This window comes from Perognathus longimembris, chromosome 2, assembly GCF_023159225.1.
Source record: "Perognathus longimembris pacificus isolate PPM17 chromosome 2, ASM2315922v1, whole genome shotgun sequence".
Classification (NCBI taxonomy): Eukaryota; Metazoa; Chordata; class Mammalia; order Rodentia; family Heteromyidae; genus Perognathus; species Perognathus longimembris.
This window is the reverse complement of record NC_063162.1, coordinates 57,457,390-57,470,819: the sequence shown is the minus strand read 5'-3', so window position 1 is coordinate 57,470,819 and position 13,430 is coordinate 57,457,390. Positions and strand designations below refer to the sequence as shown.

Genomic DNA, 13,430 nt, shown 5'->3' with positions numbered 1-13,430 from the left:
TTAACTCTGTGCTTTAACGCTTCTCATATGGGGTGGGGGGTAAGTTCTTTTTTAAGCTCATCTTGGGAATTATTTGAAATAAAGCCTTCACAAGGGCCACTAGGAGACAGTTCTTCTAGAAGATGGCAGCAGGGACTGCCATTTGTTGACAGTGTTCTTAGTTAGCATCAGCACAGGCATTACATTCTACTGTCACTTCCAGCTCATACACCTCAGTGACCAGTAGAATTATAGCCCTGATTACAGATACTGTTGGGGTGTGGATGGAAATCCCAAACAGGGAGCTGGAAGGCAACTGACTGTCCTGATTTGTTCATTGTTTTGTTTTCCCAGTGAGTCAAGTGCCACAGGACAATTTCATAAAAATGGTTTTAGAGGAAAGGGTCCAGGGGAAAGATAAAACCAACTGGGGTAGGGGAAAATGTAAAAACCCACCAGGAGGACGGTGAGCTGACTGGAACCTTCACAGTCTAATTTAGGGGCTGTGAATTGATACCTCTGGACAGTAAATTCAAATTTCTTAGCCACCATCCCTGTAGTTTGCATTGATTGGCTGGCCATGCTGTCATTCACCAGTCTGTAAGGAAGTCCCTGGTCCCTGCTGAGCTTCCTTCCATCCTCCTTGACTGACTATTCATCCCAATGAGCTCTGTCATCTGATTTTCCTTTCCTTGGAAGAAGGGCACTACTGAGCCAGTGTTGAAATATTCTGGGGGCATCTGTCTTCCCTTCCTGCCATTGTATATCTCCATGTCAGAAAATACAAGCTGTGGTTCCAATACCACCTCCATAGCTCCCCTGTCACTCCTGGATCACAGCAAGGTAAGAAGGAAGAAGCTTGAAGAGAATTCACTGAGTGAGACAGTTAATGCTTCTACTGATAATTTAGTGATTAATTGGAGATAAAAGTCTCATGAACTTTCTATTGAGACTGGCTTTGAACCTCAGTTCTCAGGCTTCTGAGTGGCTAGAAAAATGTGCATGAACCACCAGAATACAGCTGCCACTGGAAACTTTTGTTCAAAGTCACTGGGAGGGATTGGGAATTATTCTTACAAGTGGTTTCAAGAAGAACCCCACATGCCTCTGGAGCTGTTACATCATGTCTGATGCATATCATGGCCAGGGCCCTTTCACCACCACTGCCAAAATCAAGATTGTGCACAGAAGCAGGTGGGCAAAGTGGGCTGGTCCAAGAGTTATACATAATAGGAAGAGGGAAGAGAGAGTAGATAAAAGAGACACTAGCTGACTCATAACCAGCCCCTCTTGCACTGTTTGTACTGCCTGCCACCTGATATCCTCTGAAAATGCCTCATGGGCTGGGTGCTAGTGGCTCACATCTGTACTCCCAGCTATCAGGAGACTGAGATCTGAGGATTGTGATTCAAAACCAGTCAGGGCAGGAAAGTCTGTGAGACTCCTATCTCCAGTAAAGTGTGTGTGTGTGTGTGTGTGTGTGTGTGTGTGTGTGTGTGTGTGTATACTTTAGAAGCAGAGTTATGGCTCAAGTAGTAGAGTGTTAGCCTTGAACAAAAGAAGCTCAGAGATGATGCTCAGGCCCCGAGTTCAAGCCCAGGACATTCTCTCTCTCTCTCTGTCTCTCTCTGTCTCTCTCTCTCTCTCTCTCTCTCTCTCTCACACACACACACACACACACACGTACACAGGAAAGAAAAGAAAATGCCCCTTGAATCAGGGTAGCAGAGGTTAGCATTGCACTGTTGGTGGCTTTGCTGATGTGGGCAAGTTGGGGTCCAGGACATAAGATCAAGTTCAAACTCTTCATAGATCTCCTAGGAGCCTCTGAATTGGAAGACATTGTCTATTTTCAGCCTTGTCCCTTTACAACTATTTTCAGTTTCATCTTTTTACAACTTCCAGTGTCATGATATCTCCAGCCTCAACTACCCAGAATTGTCATAGTTTATATGTATACAGGCACGTGCACGTGTGTGTGTGTGTGTGTGTGTGTGTGTGTGTGTGTGAAAGAGAGAAAGAGAGAGAGAGGGAAAGAGGGAGGGAGGAAAAGAGGGAGGGAGGAAAAGAGGGAGGAAGGGACAGAAAAAGAGAGAGAGAGAAAGGGATAATTTTCTTTTTCTGGAAAGACATAGATAGGGATGTGGGAAGGTGGAGGCAAAAAGAAGAGTCAAGGCTATCAACCATAGCTCCCTTTTTGCTTATGCCCTGGTGTCTAACATCTTGGGTGCAAGAAGATGAATGTTCATATCCTGCTTCTAAAAGGTGGATCTCCCTGCCCTGGCTGCCAGTCTGCTCCTAGATACAAAGGAGCATCCATGGTGAGGCAGGCAGAGAAGCAGGGCAGCTGCAGTTAATCCTGCATTATGGTGTTGCATGGAAACACATATTATTTTCCTACTTTTAGATGGTGTGTATATGTGTGTCTCTGTGTGTGCGCACATGTATGTGTGTGTGTGTGTGTGAGAGAGAGAGAGAGAGAGTGCATGTGAGTGCAGATTCTGGATCTTGAACTCAGTGCCTGGGTGCTGTTCCTTAGTTTTTTTAAACTCAAGGCTGGTACTCTATCACTTGAGCCATTGCTCTACTTCCAGAGCTATTGGAGATAAAAATCTTATGGACTTTTCTGCCTAGATTGGCTTTGGTCCATCTTAGATCTCAGCCTCTGGAATAGCTAGAGTTACAGGCATGAGTCACTGGCCACCTTTTTTTTTTTAATTTAAGATGTCTTCCATCTCTCTTCATTCTTCCTTTAATAAACTTTCTGACTGGGGTCTGACACCTCCTCTCAGATAATTTACCACCTCACTGGCAGATACAACACAGACCATGCCAGGCAGACCCCATTCTGTTGACCTCAGCTGTTCTGAAGTGAGCAGCAGACACCACCACAACACACAGGGGTCCCCCCAGTCCAGCGAACTCATTGTAGGGCCACAGTGGGTAGCAGTGAGTAAAAATCTTGAGTAGTAAAGATTTCTTGGGGCTTGAGTTGTTCTGACAAGAGTGATGAGAATTAGAAGAAACCATAGAGCTGGAGATGAAATGAGGTAGTGAATGGTGAACAAAGGGTTAACAGGGAATGAGGGGAGGAGGAAGATGCTGGTGGAAGAGGCTGTGGAAGGCTGGATCTGCTCCCCAGGACTTTTATGCCTGGCTAAGGAGGATAAATTCATCATCCAAATAGGGAATGGAAACCAGGGAAAGGGCTAAATGACCATATTTTAGAAGTGTATCTTTCAAACCATAGAGAAATAATGATAGTGTTTAATTTAGATCTACTGTGGCTTGTATTTTATGGAGCAACATTTGCAATTAGGTGAGTGTCTAGTTGCTCTTAAAGTGTTTCATTTGGGGCCACTGACCATATTTCTTAAAAGCTGGAAACTTGTCTTTGGGTGGAGCCCAAGCTGTGTTTAATGGCTTGTTCTGAGATTGTCTTCAGAGTTTAGACACCTACTTGGGCAAGAGTAGTAATGTGCTTTCAAGCCCTTAATATTCATGTGCCTTTGAGCTCATATATTTTTTTCCTGAGGAATCAGACAATTATGTAGTTACCCAATGCAGGTGAGTGCATCAAGCTCAGAGGATGCAGTAAAGAGCCACTCGCTAGATTTATGGGGGACGTGGAGTCATTGCTCTGAGAATAAAATATTCATGAAATAAAGATGAGAACTGCACAAATGGGAGCTGACATGAGGATTGAGAGATGAATCATCCATCACTAGGCTGGAAGCTTGGAATTCTTGCTGCTTCCTGCCTCTACCCACCCTCCCTAGCCCCATGCTTCAGTAGCAGGAAGGAGATGGCTGGTGAGAGTGGCTGAGGGCACGAGGCTGAGTGACGGCTGGACTCTTTGTCTGGTCAGCATCTGTCTGGGCCCTTCTTAGAAGGTCAAATCTTCATCTCCACACTATTCTTTGCCTCTCTTCCTTTGATAACTGTTTCTCCTGTGTGGGGATTTTCTCTTCCGCACCAATTCCCTTTTCATTTATGGTAACACTTTCAATCAATAAAGATGCACAAAGTGCCTGAACGCTACTCCCATCCCAGAGACATGTTTGATTCATGGTGACCAGGGGCTGTTGCCTGTTATGGATGGGGGAATGGATGATGGAGAGTATGGAAGAGGCCAATCACACCTTAGGGTACCTGGCCTGTGCTGGACAAATTACAGGTTATCTACTTCACCTTTGAGAAAGGCCTCTGTACCCTCAGAAGGTGACAGGGAAGTGACTAAGGACCCCAAGAGCCCAAATGCACCTGCTCCCCCTGGAGGCAGGCTTGTCGTAGAGCCAGGGCACTGGCTTCCCGAGTGCTGGATTCGGAGTTCCTAGCTAGGATTCCCCCACAAATAACTGAGCTCCTAGCCGGGATCCAGATACAAATCTTAGCATTTTTTCCCCCCAGAAAATTCAGGAAATGAATGGTGTGACACAGATTTTCCCTGGTCAGTCGTCTGATGAGGCAGCTACTTCTCTAATCCCCAGATTCTCTCTTCTGTTGGAACTTGAGCCTAACGTGATAGCTACTTTATTGAGATCAGCCAGTTTGGCATGTTCTAGTTCTCAGCCCAGGACCTTCCAGTTGGAGGGCACTGAGCACTTTTTGTGTGGATGTGTCAGTCCGAAGGCTTGAACTCACAGTCTAGGTGCTGCCCCTGAGCAGTCTTGCTCACAGCTAGCACTCTACTACTTGAGCCATGGGTGCTCCATTTCTGTCTTTTCCAAAGTTCATTGGAGCCGAGTCTCACAGACATTTCTACTTGGGCTGGCTTCAAGCTGTGATCCTCAGACCTCAGCCTCCTAAGTAGCTAGGATTACAGGTGTGCCACCAGCACTGGGCAGCACTGAGCACTTTATCACTGCAAATCTCCAAACCAGCCTACTGGCAAAGCTTCCCCTGAATATGCCCATTGGCTACTTCCTTTGTTAGATGCAATTATACACTGCCAGTAATGGTTTACCTGCCTGTCTCTATTGCAAGTCAGCCAGCAACTCCTCACCTCTGAATTCTCATTGTTTTGCCTTCTTTCTGAAACTTGGAAGCCCTTGTTAGAGCATGATGAATATAACTAAAGTTTTGAACGTCTTCTGTGTGGCAAGGACCAAAGATGAATGCTTTTCTAAGAACATGAGTTCATCTGGTAGTAGGAACTCAAACGTATTTACTCATTCATTCGAATTAACTAGCATGGGCTCCTAGAAAGAAAATCTTATTCATGTTAAATTGTTGAGTAATCACTACAGTGAGATCAATGGCATTCAATTATGGCTGTGCATCTAAGGTAATTAATTATGGAGCCTTTTGAAGGCTCCATAAGGCTTGGGCCTTATTTCCCAAAGGAACACTGTAAGGAGATATGGATAACTGTAATTGATAAACTACATTTGCTTCTGATATTCTGTTAGGGATTAAAATTTCCCATCAACTTTCTGCTAAGGTGTGGATAAATCTTCATGGTGAGACTGGGTAAATATCTGACCTGACATGGTGGGGGGAAAACATCTAGGTTTTGGAGCAAGGTAGGTGTGAGTGCTAATCCTAATGCTTCACTCACCATAGCACTGTGTGTCCTTGAGCAAATCACTTCACTCCTAGCCTTAGTTTATTCTCTTGTATCCTGTTGCTCTCAGTTCTGTGATTAAGCTACTCAAAACTCTGCCATGATGCTTTGGAAGACCTGTCCATGAGATCTCTCTTGAGATCACATCCTTAAGGTGAGGGTGAGCTGCTGATTTTATCCAACCATTGCTGGGCTAGATTTACCTCCCCCGGTGTGGGGATGCTAAGCTTACTCCCTTATCAGTGCTCCCCTTTTCACCCTCTCCCCTGGGCACCTGACCAGCAGGCAGCCAAGGTGGAGCGAAGGGACACGGGCTAGCCTAAGGTGCACGTGGCCGAACGAGATCCCCTTTTCCTCCCTCCTTACCCACCAAGGAAGCCAGGCACAGACGGATCTCAGAGACGCTTCGAAGAGCAATCCAATTTAATCGGGAGGGGCTCACAGTAATATAGTAGTGATGACGAGGATTGAGCATGAGCTGGCGATAGGCTGGCGAGCTTGTCCATCCAAGAGCAGCTCCCAAGGACCTCCCTCATGGGCTAATGTCACTTCCCATAGTACCACCCTCTGGGCAAAGCCTGCGAAAGGAGAGCACACGTGCTTGCTGGCGCAAGGTGGGGGATGGTCTCAAAGCTACCCCTTCTGGGTCTGGACCCAGAAGGAGATAGGTATGGCTCACTTCCACACTGCCCCAGGGCTGGGGGAAGGGCGGCATCTCGGGAGCGCTCTCCTCACCCTTCCCCCCTTAAGGCCAAGATGAATCCCTAACAAACCATGACACTTCCTCCCCTAGCCCAATCTAAGCCTTCGGTGACACACTTTAAGAGGACCACCTCAGTGGCATTTCTCCCAGCCATTAAGTCTCATTTACCACCTGGATTGTCTCGGTGGTTAGCACAGAGAGCTGGCAACCATCATTCTAGTCAGGTGGGAAGTCCCTCATTCCTAGTTCTGGTCTTGCCTGACTTAAAGTGGGAGCTGTTGGATTCCAAACAAAGTCAGGTCTAACGAGTCCCACGTGTAACTGGCTGTTACATAGATGATAGTTTAGTTAATTACCGTTTTCCAATACACTGTATTATTTCCACATTGGTGAACAGCGGCTTAATTACAGAACTTTATCTCTCTGCAAGACAATGCCTGAGAGAGGTTCCCTAGTAACCTCTGTTGGTGCATCTGTTCCTCATGTTTAATTTGGGGTGAGAAATGCAGAGCTGGAATCTAGCTGAATCATGGGTAAATGTAGCCAGTGGAGTTTTATGTCAGATTCTGGGATGTTTGACTAGGTCAGTTACCTATGCTAGATTAATAAAAGCTACAGGAAGTTTTCAGGTCTCTTTCCACTGCTGTCATTACCTGGCTGAATGTGGAAACCTTGGGATAATGAGGATGTAAACTGATGTAGTTCACATAAAAAGCCCATTATTTGAATTTGCATAACATTATATAATGCACCATTTTGTCTCAAAGATGAATAATTATTCAAATTACTCTTGCCTCTTTCCTTGAGTAAGCTGATTACTCCTGATGCTTATTTCCTTGGCCCAGGGACGCGAGGAGGTACAACTAGAGACGACCTTGTGGGTGCTAAATCTGTGACCCCCAGGCGATCTAAGAAGATGAGGTTGCTAGGGCCTTAAATGAGATGATCTGTACTTTGCTCATCACTTGCAGGTCCACATAGAACCATAAGAGCAGGAAGCATGAAGAAAACATTGGGAGACAGACTCTCAGACAGGCTACATTTTTGTTTCTCATAGAGGTCATGAAGGCTTTACTCTTCTTTTTCTACTCGTTTTTTTTGTTTTGTTTTGTTTTGTTTTGTTTTTTTTTTAACCAGTTAAACAACTAATGTCAGACTTTCCTCAATGGTACCCTCCTCTCCCAAGCTCTGTCTTAGCATTGGCTTTACTGGGATAATGGAATTTGAATAGAGGTCCCAGTGCAAGGAGGTTGGATTTTTGACAGCTGTTTGGCATGGGACGCTCTTGCTAGAAAATTTCTGCAATTGTTGTGGACATTTTCTGTGTGTCCTGATGTGGAGAGGTTAAAGGCTAATTAATAGCCACAATTGGGAGTTGATTCACACTGCATGCCCTCCCAGCCCTGGGAACAGATTCATTCATCCTTAATTTGAAGCAAGAAGAAAACAAATGAGTTTAAGAGAGCATTTATTCAGGAGTAGAGGTATTGCTCAAGTCACAGAGTTGCCAGCCTTGAGCTAGTAAGCAAAAGAAGAATATAAGGCTCTGAGTTCGAGCTCCAGTACTGATAAATACACACACACACACACACACACACAGTCACACACACACAGTATTTATTCAGAAACACTATCTTTGTGTTTCTTTTCTTTAAAATAGATGGTACTGGGGACTGAACTTAGGACTTCATGCTTGCTTAGCAGGTGTTCCACCACTTAAGCCAACCTTCAGCGCCTTTTTTCTCTCATGGGATATTATGGAGGTGTGTTCTCTGTGTGCCCTGGTCTATGATTCACCTCCTTGTACTTCCCTATGTTTCTGGGGATGACCAATATGAGCCACTGTGCCCAGCCATTGTGCTTCCCCAAGAACTGAAACAATAATAGGTATGGACCACAGTGCCTAGACATTGGTTAAAATGTAACCTCTTGATCTCCCAAAACTGTTCCCTGATTTTTACATCCCAAGTAACTATTATTGCAGGTTTGAACTACAGCACTCAGCTACAAACACTGTCTTGAAGTGAAACGGCCAGGTCTCTTCCTGAATTGGTGCTTTCTAGGTGCCTTAATAGTAGCTGATCATCTCCCCACAGCTGTATTTAACATATCAGACTGGACTCTGTGCCCTGTCACTTTCACAATGCACCAGGCTTTCTGTAGTTTCTCCTTGGTATGGTAGTGGTGAAGGCATCTGTCTCAGAGAGGGAGTTGTGGTGGGCGATCTTTCTTACGTTTTTCTTCAGAGGATTTTGATTGGTCTGTCTTTCCACTGAAGCTCACAATGTTTGTTTGCCTGGCCGTAGATAGGGAAGGGTCTTTCCTCTGCCCTCTACTCTCAATTGTCCAACTCCTTGTGACATTCTTGGACAAGAAGTTATCTCTTTTCACTCAAGACCTTGAAAAGAGTAAGAATCGCCTTCTGGACACCAAATATTTAAATGATTCTGAGAACAAGAATCAGGTTGTCACTACCACCTGACAGAATCCAGAGTGAACATAATAGAAACCAAAGCCACTTGCTTGCTTCCTGCTTTCGAAGAATCCCACTCTAACTTCATTTCTTTCCATTCCCACAGGAGACCAACCTTTGGAACTCAACCATGGTATAAGCATTGACCTTTGGCACAACCATGGCATAAGGGAACTCTGAGGACCTTACAGTCCTGAAGAGAACATAGAAAGGAAGAAAGTTAGGGTTACACAATGAACTAGTTCTTCCAGTAATCCATAGACCCTCCTGTCTGTCCATTTCCTTCCATGCATGGGAAAGGCTCTGTGGTCAGGACAACCTGCTCATCCAGCTTTCCTCAGGCTTTGCTAGTTGAAAAGCAGGGAAAACCTTGAGAATATCTGGTAGTCTCTCTTAATGTCTCCTTCTAGGCCCTCTGTTACCAGTCTTTTGCCTTTTGGAATTTAGAAAGTAGCCTGTGGATACAAATAGTTACCAAAACAGTTGTGGCACTGACTTTGGCTTATGCAGGTGAAGGAATTGTATCCATTATCAGAAGCATCACAGGGGATCCTGGTAACCAGCAGGCTGAAATAGAGGCTTGGTGCTGGGTTGAGCTATGGCTTGTCCAGCGGCCCAGGATCCAGGGGCATAAAGCTGGATGGGACACCACTTCCCTCCTTGACCAAACACCAACCATTTTCTGTTTCTTTGTCTCTTCAATTAATCTGCAGACCACTCCTCTTGCTCTTATTCAGGTCCTGGTCTTATCTCTTGGCTAGGTGGACAGGTCATTTGACAAGCTGTTATCCAGGGTAGATTTATGTCCTCAAAGCAAATCAACAGTGGACATATTTAAGAAGAGGTCGTTGCTTCTGAGTGATTCAAACACACTAATGCTTCCAAGTGACAGGCATTAAATACGACCTGAAATTTTTTTACATACAAAAATTAAAATGAATACACAGAAAGGCAGGAAGTTGGTCATAACTGGCTCAACCATGTTATAATTAAGCAAGAAACTTGAATTTGTTTTGTGATAAATGGGTTGTCCCTGGTTTACTGTGGTTCAACCTATGAACACATTTTATGTTGACTATGCTACACAAGCAACGTGCAAGCTGGGTACCTATGGCTTAAGCCTGTAACCTTAGCTACTCAAGAGGTTGTGATCTGATGATTGGAGTTCCAAGCCAGCTTGGGTCAAGAAAGTCCATGAGACTCTTATTTCCAGTTAACCACCAAAAAACTGGAAGTGAGCTTTGTCTCAGTGGTGTGGTGCTAGCCTTGAACAAAAATGCTCAGGGACATCATCAAGGTCCTGATTTCAAACTCCAGGGTGCACACCAAGAAGAAAAGAAAAGAAAGAAAGCAATATGCCACATTTTGAATTTCCATCTTTTCCTAGACAAGCTATGTGTGGGGCCATAGTGTGGTAGTGCTGATGGGGACAGCACCCTGTAGCTCCTAGTCATCCACAGAATAGTAAGTGAAAACAAGCTCTACATGGGAGGCAAACACTCTTGCCACTGGGCCATATCCCCAGCCCCCAAGCTCTACATGTGTTGCTAAGCTAGGGTGTGTGGCAGGTGAAGTGTATTAAATGCATTTTTTTAACTGAATGATATTTTTGACTTGTGCTGAGCTCTTCAGGATTAATCTCATCAATTGAGGAACACCTGTAGTTTGTAAACTTCTGAAGGAGTCAATGAAACTATTTCATGAATGGTATTTTCTCTGGTCAAGTAGAGGCCTGGTGTCCTTGAGCCACTTCTCTCAATGTCACTCATGACCTTTGTCACTCAGACAGAGCCTCAGCTCAGAGCTGGTCTCTTAGCACCAGTTAGCTGAACTGCATTTCTTCTGGCTCTCCTTAAGGAGCTTGTCACTTATGTCCAACTGCCATCTGACACTGAACCAAGTTTACTTTCAGACCAGTGTGCTCTCTAATCTTAGTGTCTCCTGGTCTGAAACAATTTCTCCATTGTCATATAACGTTGCCATTTTTCCTGCTCTGGGAGAGTTTCTGAGAATGACAACAGTTTCCCCATTAGAAGTCAGGCACTATGTGTCAACTATGAACTTGTGGGAGTGTAGAGAATGGTGAACACTTTTGTCCATGGTAAGGAATGTTAGGGTAGAGGGTGACTTTCAGGGCACTTTGATTCCTTGCCTGCCTAGCATATGTACATTTGAGTCTTCCTGGGGTTAACTCTTTATATCTAGGTGATACAGTGGAGACTCAGGTCTGACATTCTTGGCGGCCTACTGAAGCAAAGTCCTGCATACCAAGCCCCATAGAAATGCAAAATAATCTCTGCGCCAATTGTTATTTATTTTACATCTTTTCTTCTTTTTCTTTCTGAACGTATATCAAGACTTAAATTTCTCAGACTTCCTAACATCTGAGTTCCTCTGACCAATATGGTGTCAGCATTGAACCACCCACAAGATTTGTTTTAGGGATGGTTTGGACCCAGTGTTTCTCTTGGAGTGTGGCATCAGGTAGGGGAGGTGGAGTGTGTTATATCTGGTCTGCCTTCATTGGCACCTGTGCAGCCCACAAGTAGGACTTCAGTTTCTAATCCCATCTGTGAAGCTTCTCCCTAGGAGAAGAAGCAGGCCACACCCTGTTGGCTTCACAGGAACCAAATAAAGAAGCAGATGACATCTTCCTTAAGCTTATAAGCTGTGTGACCACTTAGATCTTGATTCAGTCTGACATTGAAGGCAAAGCATCAACTCACTTAAAAAGAGCAATCTTTGTCTTTTTTAAACCAAATTAACAAACCAAACAGCTTTCTGTGGTGCCCCCAACCATGGTGAGAACATCATGGAGAGAGCTCATCTTTCCAGGTAGCCTTATGCCTTTGTCAGGGGAGTCATCTACTCGATGAGAAGTGTCCTTTCTCACTACGCCAACACCTCATCTTTACCTAGAAACCCTAATAGACTTCCAAATATGGACTTGTGCTGCTCTTGGCACCCCTGGATGTACAGAACTCTGGGTGAGAGAACAAGAAGTCCACTTGTTCTCCACCCTTCCCAGCTGCCTCCACCACTCACAGGACTCAGGCCTCTGGTGAAGTCAAAGAGCCTTTGTGAACCTGAGCCTCCCTTTGTGCAAGGTGGGGGTGAGGGATGATCCTATCCAGTCTTTGTGAACTCAAATGATTAATAAGGGAGCATACCAGAGGAGCAAGGACCATTCTTCTGTTCCCATGGGGCTTTACTTAGCCTCCTTCTGTTCCTGACAGTTCTTTGAAGTGCTTCGTCACAAGGGTTGCTTCTGAGCATGGCACTTATTCTGAGATGAGTACAGCAGGCTTGATGGCAGGGTTGTTGGTACATAAGCACAAGCATCCTGGCCTACAGATTCCCCAGATAACAGAGGGTTGACTGCCCACTTGAGGGGAGATGGGAGCAATAGGAAAGATACTCTGTCCAGCAAGGTAGCCAAGCCAGTGCTTCCAGGTGTGCAGAGGTTGCAGCAAGCCAGCCTTGGTGTACTGCTAGCGCTTTCCCTGAACTTTCTGTGTTTTCTCCCCAGGACAAAGAGGTGAACCTGGAGCAGGTGCATAGGCGCATAAACAGCCTCATGGATGAAGACATTGCTCACAAGCAGATTTCCCCTGCATCGATTGAGCTCTCAGCTCTGGAGATGGGAGGCCTGGCTCCCAGCCAAGCTTTGGAGCCAACAAGGGAATACCAGAACACCCAGCTATCAGTCAGCACCTTTCTGCCCGAGCAAAGCAGCCATGGCACCAGCCGGACACTGTCGTCAGGGCCCAGCAGCAACCTGCCACTGCCCCTGAGCAGCTCGGCCACCATGCCCTCCATTCAGTGCAAACACAGATCGCCCAATGGGGGGCTGTTTCGACAGAGTCCGGTGAAGACCCCCATCCCCATGTCCTTTCAGCCCGTGCCTGGAGGTGTCCTTCCAGAGGCTCTGGACACGTCCCATGGCACCTCCATCTGACCACGCTGCCTGCCCTCCCACCCGACCAGCAGAGCTTTTTAATACAAGAAAATGACCACACAAAACACACACACACACACACACACACACACACACACACACACACAGAGAGACTCTTTCATTTTTCTTGTACATATATGTAAATAATGACAGAATGGAGTGGGGTAAAAGTGTATTTTGAATATTCCCAATTTTCGAAGTCAGTAAAAAAACAAAATACAAAAACTGTATGAATGACTTTGTAAATTTTGTTCTATATGAATAAAAAGGCAAATTACTTGTGATCATTCTGAAGTGCCAAAGGAACTTTCCCCATTCCTGGGCCTTTCTGAGAGCAGGAAGGGTGATAAGAAAAAGAGCTCCTTCCTGTTGGGGAGAAGAAAGATGAGGAACCCTGAATGCTGCTGGCTGCTGTGCCCCATGGCTTCCCACTTTAATCCTTTTGTCCCTCATTTCCTCCTTCAGTCCATTGCAATAGAAGAGAAGCGAGTTTGGAACCTGGGAGCATTGGGTCATATGCTACAGGGCCATCCATGCTTCCTGTTAGCCTGGTGCTGAGGAAATACCTTGGAAACAAGGCAGTCCTGGCCAATTCAACTCAAGGGCTCTAGGTGGTATCCCCACTGTGACCCCACAGTGTGTAATATGAAGCTTCCCCTGAACCTCAGAGAAGCCACCCACATTGAAGTGAGAGTCTCTAAAGGTTTTGATGCCAATATCTTCTAATATCATTCTGCTGGTCTTTTTTTTT

The 13,430-nt window shown here is 45.4% G+C and overlaps 1 protein-coding gene across 1 annotated transcript in view; it reads left to right on the top strand.

The window, feature by feature from the left end:
• Grid1 (glutamate ionotropic receptor delta type subunit 1) overlaps positions 1 to 12,963 on the top strand; it is a 749,173-nt gene extending 736,210 nt beyond the window's left edge. The window contains exon 16 of the mRNA XM_048339184.1: positions 12,251 to 12,963. Coding sequence (XP_048195141.1) covers positions 12,251 to 12,679 — 429 coding nt within the window. The 3' untranslated portion in view covers positions 12,680 to 12,963. The remainder of the gene's footprint in view (positions 1 to 12,250) is intronic.
• The last annotated feature ends 467 nt before the right edge of the window (positions 12,964 to 13,430 follow it).